General features: G+C 44.0%; 1 protein-coding gene across 9 annotated transcripts in view; it reads left to right on the top strand.

Annotated features, from left to right (window-relative positions):
• The window catches only part of LOC137532531 (contactin-4-like), a 434,987-nt gene that overhangs the window by 394,773 nt on the left and 23,149 nt on the right, over nucleotides 1–17,065 (top strand). For all 9 annotated transcript variants that reach the window (XM_068253129.1, XM_068253131.1, XM_068253134.1 and 6 more), the window contains 3 exons: nucleotides 829–956; nucleotides 12,156–12,331; nucleotides 15,344–15,464. In XM_068253129.1, the coding sequence (XP_068109230.1) occupies nucleotides 829–956; nucleotides 12,156–12,331; nucleotides 15,344–15,464 (425 nt within the window). The remainder of the gene's footprint in view (nucleotides 1–828; nucleotides 957–12,155; nucleotides 12,332–15,343; nucleotides 15,465–17,065) is intronic.

Here is a 17,065-nt window from a genome sequence, read left to right as displayed (position 1 = left end):
TCAAAAATCTGACCAATGTGCCACATAAGTGTGTTAAATTTTTCCCCAATTATGGGGAAAATGGATTGAAAACTCTAAAAAAAATTGCTTGGATCTATACATTAATACATTTACAATCTACTCTACACCATTCAATTTCTATAAAAATTGATCAGTAAAAGCCACCAGTCTCAAACGACCTTTATAGGAAAAATATTGAAATCCGATCGAATTTCTCTTGGGAAAAAAAAAAAGCTTTAGATTTTTCAAGACAACAATCTTTTTTATAGAATTGCTGTAAAATCATATAATTTTATTGTACGGTGTGGTGTGGGGCCACCTTTAAAGACAAACCAAGATTGAAGCTTGAAACAGATTCTGATAACCACACTTTGAGGGCCACCAAAGGGAGGCAAGGGAATGGTTGAAAACATTAAGGAGGACCCAGCAAAGATTTTCGGGGGGTCCATGATTCGTAGTTACACCCCTGCTCACGCCCTCTCGGTTTCTTCTTTCATTCTCTCTTTTTCCTATCTCTTTCTATGCCTCCTGCCTTCTTTGATGTTTCTCTCCTTGTTTCTCCTCCAGCGGTTTATGCATCTCTCTCCCCGTCTCTCCTAACAGCCTATGACTAATAAATGACTGCACATAACCGCCTCCTCCTCTCCATATTGCAGAATTTCTCATTTGTGCATTTCTCTCTCTTTCTGCCGGCATACGACCAATAAATGAGAACAGCTTCTTCCTCTGCATATTGCAGAATTTCTAATTTTTTATTTCTCTCTCTTCCTACCGGCATATGACCAATAAATGATTGCCTATAACAGCTTCCTCCTCTTCATATTGCAGGCTTTCTGTCTTAGATGACGGCAGTCTGAAAATTTCCAACCTGACCAAAGCTGATGCCGGAAGCTACACCTGCACCGCCAGCAACCATTTTGGCACAGCCAGCAGCACAGGCACATTGGTGGTGAAAGGTAGGTGTTATAAACTGTTCTTATCACCTTGCTTCGACACCATCGTCTCACAGACTGTGAGATCACTTGACTCTCCCCACAGCAAACAGGATATAGACTTTCTCAGGCTTCTTACGTTATTTATTCAGGAAACAGGAATACAGATAGATACATTCATCTCCTGGCAAAGCAGACTTCCATGTTGCGTTATAGCTGCTTGATTAGACTCCCTCTTGAAGTCTATCAGGTACCTTCTTCCTAACTACGTTACACTAAACTACATATGTACAACATACATTATATCAGATTACAGTAAGGAATAACATGCTTAGAGGTCCCAGTCGGCCTTGCGAGCTAGTGCAGAGGGAAGAAGCAGAAGTGAGTTCCCATCGCTCGCACCCCCTTTAATACCGACTAGGAAAGAGTTAAATATGACATCATCTTCGCCACCTCCTATATCAGTCTATTGGTGGACCCACTCGTGGTGTCATCATACCCGCCTACTCGATTAATAATCAATGAGGCACTTGACCCAGATGCAGGAATGTGAAATGTTTAGTAAACATAGCCAATGTTTTCTGTTCCTGTTGAGGTCAGAGTGGCCGGTGGCCTTCTGTTAGGAACATGTTCTCAGTATCTGCGTGTATCTTCTGCTACACGCAGACCCTGAGATGCCTCTGCCTGCATCACCAACCCTCTATCTATTTTAAAGGCATACACTGCGGTCAAGCCTTTTACATACAACTCAGGCCAAGTAACTGAGGCCTACTTAAATTATAACAATCCCCCCTAAAACGGCTTGACCCGCAGATCCCAGCGTCTGAACCTACCAGTACCTGGTTTCTTTCTTGTATGTTTCACTTTTCGATGTTCGTGCTCACACAACTTCTCTGCTCTAGGCGGTTACACCTGGAAGAGAGAGAGCAAGACCTCTTGGTCTTCCTGTAACCAGGCTCTCTGGGGAAGCCCTACTTCTAAGTCCCTCAATACCACATGCTCAGCATTTGCGTCACTTGCGTATCACTCACAACTTGCATGACCACAGAAAAGTGAAACTCGTTTGGTTGTTACAAAACGGAGCAGTGCCAGGTGCCTTCTAAAAGAGCGCCTTTATACAATCAGCTCCTAGGTACTACTAAACCTATACCCGTAACCCTGTATATCCCTTAATTTAAACTATTGGTTCCGGAGATTGTTTATGAGGCACCAATCTCTGGACCGGTTAATTTATTTTACGTAATTTTAACCCGCAACCTCACCTGGATAACGATGCCTAAAGTTGTCATCCCCATCCAGACGACCAGTGGGTGCAGAAAGAACTTTGGAACTGCAGATGCCCCGTCCGAGTGTCCCTGGAACATCACCGGAACCTTTGTCCACCAGGGCAGACTGGAACTCACCTGCTCATGTTTGTGTTCTACCTCGTTAAGATCACCTGTATCATGGTGAAATCTTACCTCTAACTTAGTGTACTGTTTGTTTAACCTTTGTAACAACATGTGGCCGTCTTGGATCAAACCCTGTTCCCCTTTGTCCCATGTCGTGTTCTCTTTCAGGACGGGAACTACCCGTGAAACTTTGACCTTTAGAGTTCTCTTAACAATTTGAGAAACAACGTCATCAAACCTGGATGACAGGATAAATATGGGATCTCCACTCACACAATATGTTCCCCTTGGAAACTCCCCCTTATCGGAACAATTATGAGAATATACCTTGAATGTATCATTAGACCTTATGTTAAAAAACCAAACCTTTCCTTCCGCCACCGGAACTATCGGTTGGGCTTCAGGGTGGATCTTTTGAATGGTAGCCTCGCACTCTGCGTTATTGAGCCTGCAGGCATCTTCACTAAATTTGACTTGCCCCAGCCAACGCAGGTACTTCTGCAAGAATTGCCCACATGAGGACAACTCTACTTGTTTCACCTCCCTGTCTAGCACCAAAAAAGGTTGACCTCTCAGGTCCTGGTGTAAGACACGGGTTGAGGTGGGAACTAAGGAAGTGGCGGTGCCTAAAGGAATGTTGCACCGTTTCCATTTGTTCACCCAAACATCTCGAAGCTGCCATGCAAAAGATCCTTCTCCAGAAAAATTAATATACCTCCCCTTGTCCAATCTTTCGCTGACACAATATGTCCCCAGCTGTCCTGATTGGACCTCTTCCCCCCTTATGTCCTGAGGCACACTATGTACCTGAGGTCGGGAAGACTGTACTCTCTGCAATCTTTCAATTAAGAGTACCTCTTCACTTACCCAACTATCATGAGGATAAGCTGCTGCATATGGACTGTGTAATATCGTCCCCTGTTGTGACCCGTGTAGTGTGGATGGGGTTCCCTGTGTGGGCTTTCCCTCCCCCGGGACCGCTCTCCCCACCCTCTTTGTCACCTGGAAATGTGGCTTGATCTCGATTTTTACTTCTTGTTTCGAGAACCTCCCACCCTTGGCTTTCCAGCCTTTACGTGTGTATAGTTGTTTCAGAGGCACTCTCTGTTGGTAGCTCCAGAGTGTGATGTTGTCCCCTGCGTCTCTCTGGTAAGAGAATTGACGCCTCCTGTTCGTTCCTCTCCAATCTGGAACCATCTCACTCTGCATAACCAAGACAAGGTACCCCTGAATCACACACTCCACCTTTTGCATGTACCCATTATACTGCAATGTACCTTTTAACAAACCTTTGGATCGGTGCATTGATTCTGGGAGTGTGGCATTCAATAGCAGATTTACACTGCCATTAAATTCCCACTGCCCGCACACTTGACCCTTCAGACCTTTCACCCACATTGTGCCATGAAATTTGCTTTCTCCTGGCACAAGTGCTCTTTTCCTCCGTCCCTGCATGGTCCATCTGTGCCAAGCGGAGGGAGGTGTGAAAGGATCAGTACCTTTGTCACCCAACATTAACATGCTTGGGCCTTGCATTCTCATTAACCCCTTATTATACATGAGAATGTCCTCTCTTCGTTCTCCTAGGACGGAATGGCAACCTAGGATCACCATCAGCATGGTACACTTCATTATAAAAGCACCACCCTGGGAAAGAAAAACATTGGCAATTTGCACTATGCTTTGCTCAGACAGTTTTTTTAGACGTTTTCCGATCTCAGGAACCTCGGTTTTTAGTCTCTTTCCCATTTCAGGAATCTCGTGTTTTAGTCTCTTTCCACTCTCAGGAATCTCGTGTTTTAGTCTCTTTCCAATCTCAGGAATCTCGCTGTTCTCCAAGCTTAGATTGGCATCTGGAACCTTTCGCGTATCCGACTGACATCTCCATCTTTGCTGCCAGCACTGCAGCTGTCTCAATTCCATATTGCCAAACACCTGAAATCGAAATACAAACAAATCAATTCTTATTAATGATTTGGGATTCGCCCTGCGGCTTGTACTCTTTACACTTTAAATTGATCAATATATATCGTAATTGATCTCGTTGCTTTATGGTTCTCATGAACTCTGTTTACTCTTATTGGTAGATTGGAGTTAAACTTCACCCCCCTACCTCAGTACTATCCTCAGTACTCACCTGTTTAAAATATGCTCCCTTTGGAAGCTCGCTTCCCCTTTGGAAGCTCTCACCCCATTGCAGCTCACTCCACATCCCCCCTTATCTGTCCATGCGCGGCCGTCGCATGCACAGATTACGGATGCCACACCTGATGCTGCTTTGCAGGTGAGCCTGCAATGCACTTACTCATGGTCGCATTAACTTATCTAGAACTTCATTGCGATACCAGCTCTGCTAGAAGTTCTGCGTGTTGTACCCTCTGATCAATGTTTGCCGTGCCACCACCTAAACTACCAAAAACTGGCTGCCTCCCTGTAGGAAGGAGCACTTTACACTTAAACTACACAGGGTGCAGGGCTAAGCATACCAGCGTCACATGCCTGTATGCAGATCCCTGAATGCCCACTTGGTAGGTAGTCACATGGCAAACAGCGTACTGATACACTGTCACTCTGTAAACGGCAATTTTATCATCTGTATAATTGCCCCATGAACTGTTGTCAGTCCTTGTTCTTTGTGCTACAATTGATAGGAGCTGGAAAAAACATCTTTGACCAATCAGTGGACGAAAAAAAAAAACCGCACAAAAAAACAGCCCCAGCCCAGCATAGACCTCTCAGTCAAGCTCTGGCCCTGTCCACGACAAAACCGGAAAAAAAACGTTACCGGAAACCCGGATTGGTCAACTCCCTTTTTTTCCACCTCCGGCACCCCCTTGATGCACTGTCCCCCCTTTCCTATTGGGAACTCATGCTGCACCACCCATTAAGGTGCCCCACTCACAGGAATACTCCCATAAGCAACACAGTACAGACCCATTTCTGATCAGTACTGCTACGTGATTCCCTGCACCTAGCTGGGAAACACTTCCTATTCTGGCATTCCTTTCCATGGACCCAGGGAAAAGCTCTGGGGAAATACTGTGAGAACCGAGACACACAGGAGAATGTCTCTGTATTTCTACCCCCCTCCCTTTCAGCTGCTCTGCCCGGAGCCGCGAGCACAGCCTGACGTGACGTGGATCCCCCAGCCCCTCCTCCCCCCTGCCATGACGTGTGGGGGCCATGACTCTCGGGGGCGGGCTCTCTCCACTGCCGCCATTTTGAGTCCTGGACTGCCAGCCAAAATGGCTGCTATCAATCTCCCGTAGCAACCGCTTAACCCTATACACATCAGGAAAAAAAACCAGTTAGAACATACAAGGCATATGCACACTAAACATTTCAGCATATATATTTTTCTCGTATACCTGCAAAACAGACACCGCAGTGTGTGAAATTTCCTATCTTCCTCCCAGAAAAAACGCAAATCATCTTGGACATGTAGATGGAGGAAAAAAAAACATGCACCCAACCCCGTGCACTCAAAAGCTTCCCACAGAACTCCGATCTTATGACGGCTGAAACAAAACATCCTGAACAGAAGGAATTCTCCACAACTACACCGACCTTTACTCATATCATAAACCTTTGCCTGGAATGCGGAGTGACAGAAACTTAACAAATCATTCCAGCTGTTAACAGATATCCGCGGACACAAACCTCAACCGTGCTTCCCCCAATCTGTAGAGAGGGGGGTGGGATGATGCACTGTATTGGCCCCCCTTCCCACTAAACCTACGCTCTGCGATCCGCCAGAAAAAAAACCAATAAAACCCATGACACTGAATCATGCTGAGATTACAGAAGCATCACGTAGCACTAACGAACTAATAGCATTGACTTGAACCAGTATCCCCACTATTCTGGGCTGCTCTCGTTATCCCAACTATGTTCCCTCCATTCCTCCCCCTAACTGCCCTCCCCACTATCCACCATCTGCGTGAGAGAGCACGAGATAAAAACAAACATCGCTGGCATCCCTCCCAGCCCAGAACTGCCCAGAGAGAAAACGAAACTATATACGCTGCCCACACTTTAGCATAACACAGAAAGATAACACACAGCTGTAGAAAAAAACACATCATGCAGACTGTTAACATATATAACAGACCACAAACATTGCTACAAAACCAAATAAACGAAACGCTATACTTGCCTGAGCAGAAGACTTTGTAAGCCTGCGAATTCGACCAGCTTGTGGCAACTTCACGAACCTTGAGTGGACCCCCTGGAATTACTGAGCCATCTCTGTGTACCCACACTGGCTCAGCGGATTGATCTCCAGCGGCAGCTGCCAGCCGGCCTCGGAGCTTCCAGTCACCTGCGAGCCGGTTTTGGCTATGACTGATGTGCACTTCCAGTCAAAGTTTAACATCCACGCGGTTCGCCGCTGGTTTCCACGAATTGCAGCCCGCGTGTGCTCGGCTCCCACACGCCCACTTATCAGTATCAGCTTGATAAGCTTCACAGTCCGTGTCCGTCTATTCCGCTTGTTCTGCTGTGGAATATCTTGAAAACTACCTCGGCCCCCGGCTCCGTCTGCCTGTTTTGCTAGGCAGGGAAGGGTTTCACGGCACCAATTGTTATAAACTGTTCTTATCACCTTGCTTCGACACCATCGTCTCACAGACTGTGAGATCACTTGACTCTCCCCACAGCAAACAGGATATAGACTTTCTCAGGCTTCTTACGTTATTTATTCAGGAAACAGGAATACAGATAGATACATTCATCTCCTGGCAAAGCAGACTTCCATGTTGCGTTATAGCTGCTTGATTAGACTCCCTCTTGAAGTCTATCAGGTACCTTCTTCCTAACTACGTTACACTAAACTACATATGTACAACATACATTATATCAGATTACAGTAAGGAATAACATGCTTAGAGGTCCCAGTCGGCCTTGCGAGCTAGTGCAGAGGGAAGAAGCAGAAGTGAGTTCCCATCGCTCGCACCCCCTTTAATACCGACTAGAAAAGAGTTAAATATGACATCATCTTCGCCACCTCCTATATCAGTCTATTGGTGGACCCACTCGTGGTGTCATCATACCCGCCTACTCGATTAATAATCAATGAGGCACTTGACCCAGATGCAGGAATGTGAAATGTTTAGTAAACATAGCCAATGTTTTCTGTTCCTGTTGAGGTCAGAGTGGCCGGTGGCCTTCTGTTAGGAACATGTTCTCAGTATCTGCGTGTATCTTCTGCTACACGCAGACCCTGAGATGCCTCTGCCTGCATCACCAACCCTCTATCTATTTTAAAGGCATACACTGCGGCCAAGCCTTTTACATACAACTCAGGCCAAGTAACTGAGGCCTACTTAAATTATAACAGTAGGAGCACAGGAAGACATTCAAGTCTCGAAGCTTCGAAGGGGAGCAATACGATTTCCTGACTCTCTTAAGTACTTGGAATTCATATTCTGTAAAGGTTATATAAATATATTCTGGGGATTGTAGAAAGACGCATTTGTTTGCCGTGTTCCCACAGGATGTATTAAGCAAATTTCAGAATGGAGAAGCTTGGATACTTCTTCATCATATGGATCTTCTTCTGATTCTCAGTGCTGATGAGAATCTTCTCTCTGACCCCTCGGTGAACTTTGCGAAATGGAAGTAAATGACATCTCTGTTGTACATTTTAGTGCAGATTACAGAAACAATCCACAGAATATAAACCTCATCCTTATCACATTGTTGAGCATAAGGATTTCCTGCTACTTCTTTCACAACAGAATATAATTTACAATAATACTCGAATAAGCTTTGTGCAATAAACTGGAACGCAAGTGAAGCACTGTTTCATTAACTCAGATGCTGTTTATGTTCTCATAATATCTTTGTCTCAAAAAAATGAGGATGACTTAGTAAAGTGATGGTGACCCTTTCAGAGACCAAGTGCCCAAAATGTAACCCAAAACCCACTTATTGATCGCAAAGTGCTATAGGTAGGCACCCCCAAATATTACGTAGTCTCCCAGTCTATGTAACCAGAGGTAGTACCAGTATTAGGAAGCCCTAGGTAGCCCCCCAGTATGGGTTACCAAAGGGGCCCCCAGTATAGGTAGCCTACCCTGTATAAGGTGGAGAGAGGGGCCCCCAGCATAGGTAGCCAGAAGCAGTATATGTAGCAAGAGAAGCACCCAGCATAAGTAGCCTGATGTGCCCCTCATTATAGGTAGCAAGAGGGTCTGCTGTGGACCCCCTTATTGTCTGATCCCTACACCACTAGCTGGGTAGACAGCATGTGTGCCCACAGTGAGTGCTCTGAGTGCCAGCTCTAGCAGGCGTGCCATAGGCTCACCACCACTGCCTTGGTAGTTGTTAGTGAAACCCATGCAAATCATTATTTTATTGCCTAGTGACCAAATGTACATCCAGAGCTACAGGGCTGTTGTTTATAGCATAGGTGCAGTCCCTCCCCCCCCTCCCCATCTCAGGCCTCTATGTCCCCACCCTGACGTCTGTCTAATTTTTTTGGCCTCTCAAAAAGCAGTCTGCTTCTACTGTGAGGCATGGTTAATGTTGTAGGATGACCATTCTTAGGGTCTTTTGCCACCAATCCGTAGGCTTGACTGTTTTTCATCAAGAACCTTCCACCCCTGATGTAAGGACTTCTAGTTTTTTACTAATAAGACCCCATGTGGGCTTTATAGCTTGCTTTATTTTTTTAGGAAAGTCACTTCAAGGCCCTTAGTCCTCTACTAAGAGACCTGGCTATTTTTTCTTCCTGTTTTTTTAAAAACTCCTTCTTACAAATTACAACTACTAAAAAAAACAACCATTTTAATAAGATTTTTTTTTTTTTTGGGGGGGGGGGGGAGCATACGATAGCAAGTCTAATACTGCTTGCTAACTGACACTAGAAGAGAAAAGTATTTTAAATATTTAAATGTGGCATTTATTTAAAATGTTTTGGAGTGGTACTTGTGTACAAAGAACTGTTTTAATTTTTTTTTCCTGAACTAATGAATAGAGCAAATATTGCACTGCTAATCCTGAGTGTCACTGTTAGGATTCTGAGAATTGATCTTGTAATTATTCTGTAACAGTGTGTACAGCATTAAAGGGACACTGAGCAATCCCAAAAAATAAAACTAGTACATACCTGGGGCTTCCTCCAGCCCACTGTAAGCCGCGATGTCCCCCAACGCATCCGGTTTTCTAACTCTGAACCGCGCATGCGCAGGACTGCCGGCCGGCACAATGATGTGTAGTGGCCGGCGTGATGGCGCGGGGCATCCCGTTCAGGAAGAAATGGCCGCCCTTCAGCCTGAAAATTGGAGCTAACGGAGCCACCAGCGGGACCAGGAGAGGACCCAGGAGGACGCCAGGACACCTTGCGGCCTACGGTGGGATGGAGGAAGCCCTAGGTAAGTACCAGTTTCATTTTTTTGGACTTCTTAGGGTTTAAGGATGCCACAAAGTTTATCTCCCACCTTCGTTTACATTTCCTCTCCATTTATTTATATTATTATTCATTTATAAAGCACCAACATATTCCATTTTAAAATACATTTCAAAATGTTCAGACATCTGGGGGGATGTGCCTGCCATATTTGTGCATTTGGCAGCAGCTGTTCTCCACAGACCGGAAAAAACTATTAGACGTTTTCTCCATTGACTTCAATGGTGTTCAGATTAAGAATGTCTTACATTTTTGGGATCAGTTCAGCTGAACAGCCTTCAAACCAAATATAGGCACATTTAGACAGTGTTATACATGAGCAGGCATTTATCCAACAGTACATCAAGATCTACCTGTTTATAGCACAGATACAGACTAAATATAGAGCCACTGGTAACGTCCGAACGGCTGTTCCAGGCATCTTAGCCCTAATAAATACAGGATTTTAAAGAACAATTTAAAACTTTTTTTTCATACCTGTTATTTTTGAATGCCCATAAACTTCTCTCTTTTACTCTGGCGCTTCTAAATTCTCTGTTGAAAATATGCTTTAGATAACAAATATCACAATTTTTGACAAATGGTATCACTCCACCCTGAATTATATGGATATTAAAAAAATGGCCAAAAATAATGCAGAGAGAGAACGGGCTTTCTTCTTTGTATTCTCATTGTTGTGGATATGAATTGCTTGAAGAGTTAGCGCAATTTTGCCTCTGATGAAGGTGCTTCTAGACGTGAAATGTGCGTAAGGCAACATCTTGTTTGTACCAAATTGCACACATTGGCCCATGTGCAATTAACTTTATCACCTGAGTTATCTCCTAGGATATACATTTCGCGTACGTTAAAAAAGGGCATCGGGAAAAAAGGGCGCAGGGTTTTAAACGATAAGCATGAATAGCGTTTAAAAAAAATAGTGCTATATTTCGTTTAAAAATAATGTTTTATAAAGTTATAAATCATTAAATAATGTGTATGAAATCGGAAATTGTAAAAACGTTAATCTTCCCTGTTTAAAAAGTGAAATGTATAATAACGTTTTATAAAAGATTAATACGAATTTTACTAAAGCTATACCTAACCCTACTCTCATACAGAACCCTCCCTGTACCTACCCCTAACCCCTATACTCCCCTGGTAGTGCCTAACCCTAAGACCCCCCTGGTGGTGCCTAACCCTAAGACCCCCCTGGTGGTGCCTAACCCTAAGACCCCCCTGGTGGTGCCTAACCCTAACCATCCCCCTGGTGGTGCCTAACCCTAAGACCCCCCTGGTGGTGCCTAACCCTAAGACCCCCCTGGTGGTGCCTTACCCTAAGACCCCCCTGGTGGTGCCTAACCCTAAGACCCCCCTAGTGGTGCCTAACCCTAAGACCCCCCTGGTGGTGCCTAAACTTAAGACCCCCCCTGTGATAAGCATTAATAACGTTTGAAAAAAATATTGTGCTGTTTTTCGTTTAAAAATAATGTTTTAAAAAAGATTGTACTGTTTTTCGTTTAAAAATAATGTATAAAAAATTATAAATCATAAAATAATGTGTAATCATGAGAAGCAGTTATAAAACAGTAAAAGTCTCAGGGCACCGCTTGTAAAACGTTATTTTTCTCCGGCGCCCTTTTTTCCTGTTGGGCGCCCATTAAACGATATTTATTATGGGAGTGAATGGCGGTGCCCTTTTTGTCCACTTGCCTCAGGCGCCCAAATTTACTGTTTCCATACATTTCATCTTCTATTTAAACTAACTTTTCCCCATTCTTCAATTGAAAAAGTACCCACAAGTAGGTGAAAAAGTGCTATCAAGTTGTAAAAATATCACCTAGGAGAAAACTCTGGAGAAAAAGTGTTTTGAATATGGGTCATTATGGCCCATATGCAATTAACTTTTTCTCCTGCGTTTTCTCTTAGGAGATAATGTATCATCTTCTATTTAAAATAACTTTTCAGCACTCTGCAACTGAAAAAGTACCAAAAAGTTGGTGAAAAGGTACTGTCAATATTGTTTTTAGTATTTTCTTGCTTGCTGGTGGTGTAAAAGGCATTTTATTGACAATGTTGAAAATATCACTTAGGAGAAAACTGAGGAGAAAAAGTTAATTGCATTTGGGCCCATGGTGTGTGTGCGTGTGTTTGTGTCTTCAGGAAAATCGCTATTTTTGGTCAGTGACAGTTTTTTTTGTTTTTTAATTTTGAAAATATGCTGGCTGGAGTTATTAAGTACTTCTTGCAGTTCATTTTGAACTAGTACAACAAAAAGTATATTGTCTGCTGGAGAACAAAGCTCTATAATTTTCAGTAAGTGTCCTAACCTCCTTTGGTTGGATGGTGACTCCAAGAGAAACTCGATTAGTGTTTTTTTGTATTGTCATATTGGTGTTTTGTTCTGGAATCAGCACCACTGAATGTTTGTCATTTTGTTAGACCCCACACAGGTTCTGGTTCCCCCATCCAGTATGGATGTCACAGTTGGAGAGAGCATCGTTCTGCCCTGCCAAGTGTCACATGACCACTCGCTGGACATCTCCTTCTCCTGGGTCTTCAATGGACAACTCATCGACTTTCAGAAGGACGGGGAACACTTTGAGCGGGTGGGAGGAGTAAGTATTAGCACTCCACCAATGGGTAATAAGGAGGCAGCACTGTTGGACAGGATACCAAGTCACCTCATGCTCTCCTGTTTTGTATACACGATGAGTAGACTAACTGAATTTTTTCGTCCGTCATGACCACAGTGGTCTTTTAATTTACTTTAGTGTTCAGCAAAAAAAAAAAAGAAAAACCCTTACCTGAATAAGAGTTCTTTAAATGCGGTTGCCTAAAAAAATTACCACCAGGACAATTGCATGCAAAAGTTGTCATGTGCAACGTTTGCTACCTTAATGCATAGCAAACTTTTGTGCGTATGACCCATAGTCCACGTATACAGGTAGTCCCCAGTTAAAGGATACCCGAACTGACATGTGACATGGTGAGATAGACGTGTGTATGTACAGTGCCTAGCACACAAATAACTATGTTGTGTTCTTTTTTTTCTTTCTCTGTCTGAAAGAATTTAATATCAGGTATGCAATTGGCTGACTCAGTCCTGACTCAGACAGGAAGTGACTACAGTGTGACCCTCACTGATAAGAAATTCCCCTTTTTATCTCTTTATTGCTCCCAGAAGCCATTTTCTGCTAGGAAAGTGTTTTATAGTTGGAATTTCTTATCAGTGAGGGTCACTCTGTCAGGACTGAGTCAGCCACTTGCATACCGGATATTTAAAAAAAGGAACACAGCATAGTTATTTGTGTGCTAGGCACTGTACATACCCATGTCTATCTTATCATGTCACATGTCAGTTCGGGTATCCTTTAAAGAGAACCCGAGGTGTGTTTAAAGAATGTTATCTGCATACAGAGGCTGGATCTGCCTATACAGCCCAGCCTCTGTTGCTATCCCAAACCCCACTAAGGTCCCCCTGCACTCTGCAATCCCTCATAAATCACAGCCGTGCTGGGAGGCTGTGTTTACATCTGTAGTGTCAGTCTCAGCTGCTCCCCCGCCTCCTGCATAGCTCAGGTCCCTGCCCCCGTCCCTTCCCTCCAATCAGCAGGGAGGGAAGGGATGCAGGCGGGGACTGGAGTTCTGCAGGAGGCGGGGAGAGCAGCAGACTGACACTATAGAGATAAACACAGCCAGCTCTGACAAGCTGTTTGTCAGCAGCGTGGCTGTGATTTATGAGGGATTGCAGAGTGCAGGGGGACCTTAGGGGAGTTTGGGATAGCAACAGAGGCTGGGCTGTATAGGCAGATATAGCCTCTGTATGCAGATAATATTCTTCAAACCCACCTCGGGTTCTCTTTAACGAACGAGATAGGGACTGTAGGTTCCTTCTTAACCTGAATCTGTTCTTATGTCGGAACATTGTGCCATCTCTGTCCCATGTACTTCCTCTGTGCCCCCCTGTGCCTCCAGTGTCCCCCTCTGTGTCACATCTGCCCTCGTTACCTGTTTATAGAAGTTTAAAACCCATTTTTTCTTTGATTTTTTAAAATCGATTTTCTGAAAAACTACAAGACCAATTTGAAATTTTTTTTGACTTGTTCCCATGGAAACAGAGAATCCATGCCGTTTGTATCGACGGGTCATTTGTAAGTCGGGGACTACCTGTATGCACTAAAGAAAAACCCTTACCTGAATAAGATTTCTTTAAATGCGGTTATCTAAAAAAGTTACCATCAGGACAGTTGCATGCAAAAGTTGTAATGTGCAATGTTTGCTACCTTAGCGCCTTGCAAACTTTTGTGCGTATGACCCATAGTCCATGAATGGGAATGTGTTTGTTTTTTTTGCTCTTGTTTTATACATATATGCACAATTTTGTTGTAGATTTTTTTATGTAATTTTTTTTTTGTTCTGTAAAACGTATTCAATATCACTAATGAAAATGTGATGTCTACCGAGTCAGGCAAAAATGGCGCTGGAAAATTGGGCTCACCAGGCACCACACTAAGCCATAATGTGAATTAAGACTATACCGCCGCTCAGTCAGTAATTTGGGAGCCATCAAGCTACTGAGCCCAAATTATGATAAAAACATCGTAAATCGTCTGCCAGCTGTTTACGTCTTACCCCACAGTCTATGGTGGCCTGGAGGGGGAATTGTAACTAACGCAGCCTGGACTTTTGTAGAAGCAGGGTGAGCCGTTTTTAAGCTTCACCCTTTACCCATATTTCCCAGTGCCTTAATTACATGTACACCTGTCTACTGTTTTGACTGACAAGCTGTGTCTGTGAAAGAAAGATAAGATAGTTCCATAAATGGGAGAGCCCGATTAACACTCACAAGTCTGGGGACCTGGTTCTCGTGATATTAAAGACTTGTAAAGTCTCTGCTGCTGACAAAACATTACCAGAAGAATTGTTAAAAAATGAAACGTTTATTTTAAATACTTTCCATTTTTTAACCATTTTTTTTTTTTTTTCGTGCTAAGCATAATGAACAAATAACACAACAATCATTCAAATAATACCCACCTTTTTTTCTGAAAATAAATGCACTGTGATGCAAATTTTCTATTTAAACCACGGGTGTTACAACACAATTTTTGTGCAATCATTTGTTTTAACAGGTCAATGGCCTTTGCGTTTTTCCACCACTTTGGTAAGAAGAAAAAATGAAATACGGAAATCACAAAAATATTGCACAGCACTGCGTTTGTTAGGCAGATTCCTTGTGCTGTTTTTGACTGTAACCCAAACATAGACACAGGAAAGATGCCACATCATGCACCACATTTATGTTTGAGGTGGAACAAAATGAATTATCTTAGTGGGGAAAAGGGTACCAACATTTCGATTATTTTGCCTAAGTCTTTGTGATCTGTGAATCATATGCAATCCAAAAATCAGATCCAATTATGGTCAGTGGAAAAGGGCCCTCAAGAAAGGAAGAAATCAGCAGTCTGATTAATGTCCTGAGGTTTGCAGTGATGAATTGCAGAGTGGTCTGGTGACAGGATGTTGGCTGCCTCTCAAGGACTGTGTTGTGTCAGTGTGGCGATGCTGGCATTGCCTGGCATCAGCCTGTGTATTAACTGTCCTTTCATCTCCTCTTCTTCTTTCAGCAAGACTCTGCTGGTGATTTAATGATCAGGAGCATCCAGCTGAAGCATGCTGGGAAATATATCTGCCTTGTCCACACCAGTGTAGACAAGCTGTCGGCTGGAGCTGATCTCATTGTCCGAGGTAAGGACTGGTGTGGGGTATGAGGCTTTGCTCATGCATGTCTACAGGGGGTCAAGGAGGAGGGGGATATTTTAGGGATAATGCTAAGCCCATAATATAGCTTCCTCATCTTGGACCATTAGGGCTAAAGATGGCACCAGAGACTGTAGCACTGGTGCTGAAGGAGGAGGGAGATGGGGGAAGGAAGGAACCAAACTGGCAAATATAACAGACTGGTGATGGGATTGATGAGAAGAAACAGAGAGGGACAAGGCTCAGTTCCCACTTGCGCTGGATCAGCGAGCGCAGACAATGTAATGTCCACTCTGATGGTCTTGCTGGAGCCCTGGACAGATGTGTTACCCCCATAGGCTATATGGGGGAATGCATCCACATGCCCAGGATTATCGCGGACTGAACAAAAGTGTCGTCCCCTTACTGCCACGAATCCATTGCAGAGTGACAAGAGTGAACGGCTCCTATTCATAAATTAGGAGCAATGCACTGTCTGTTTAGCAATGAGCAGAGAACAAACAAAAAATGTCTGTTCTCTGCTCGAGTGGGAACACAGACTCAAGGTTCCATGGCGTGTACAGCAGGTGGCACCAGATGTACCTTCATGCTTATCGTAGGATGAGAGGGCCAGAATCTCCCACCCATTTCCTACTCTATAAACCAAAACTTTATCAATTAGCTAGAAAGGATTCTGTTCACTTCCTGTCCTGATGGATACTGGCCCTGGAACAGGAAGCAAAGGGAAATCTCAACAACTGCAATAAAAAACAGAAAGGGAGTCTAATCCTAACCCCTTTGGCCGATCAGCTATATTTTCGTTAAACTACCAACTGTAGAATTGTTCACAGACGATTTGGGACATCAAGGAGGTTTATTTTCTGCCAACCCAATCGTATTTATCTGATTACTTGGACGACTCTTCACTGGAAATTGTACCGTTAGTAGGCACCTTAAAGAGAGCCCAAGGTGAGCTTAAAAAAAAAAGTAGGCTACCTGATCCGCAGGGCTGAGCGTATCAGGTAGTCGCAAAAACCCGCCGCTCCTGTGGGCCATAATGACCCACTTTCACTTGCGTGACCTATGGGTTATGACGCTGCAAGGAGAGACTGTGTGTCTCTCATAGCGCGCAGGGAGGCGGGAGAGCAGCAGGGGGCGCGGCTAAGGAGAGAGAGCTGTCTAGCTCTGTAAACCCTGTAGGAACGCCCCTGGCGGGTGTTTTACCTCCAAGATAGTGACAAATATTGTCACTAATTACGGGGGGCTATAGCGCGGCGGTGTGGGGGGCAGAGAGCGGCGGTGTGGGGGGCAGAGAGCGGCGGTGTGGGGACACAGACAGAGGCATGTCAAGATGCAGAGAACATTCCTCTGTGTCCCATCTGCCCCCTGGGTTCTCTTTATGGACAGACGTTTATAAATACACAAAGAATGTAAAAAGGAAGCCATCAGATCTGTACTCATCTAGTGCAGAGGATCAGATTGGGGTAATACCACAGATTGTGCAGAACACCCATATATAGAGATTGCTCTTCTCTGCCATACACTATTGGTAACCATTCCTCCAGAACACTCACTAAACACACATTATGATACATTATGTATTAGACAGA

The sequence above is a fragment of the Hyperolius riggenbachi genome, chromosome 9, assembly GCF_040937935.1.
Source record: "Hyperolius riggenbachi isolate aHypRig1 chromosome 9, aHypRig1.pri, whole genome shotgun sequence".
Lineage (NCBI taxonomy): Eukaryota > Metazoa > Chordata > Amphibia > Anura > Hyperoliidae > Hyperolius > Hyperolius riggenbachi.
This window is presented reverse-complemented; position numbering and strand designations above follow the sequence as displayed.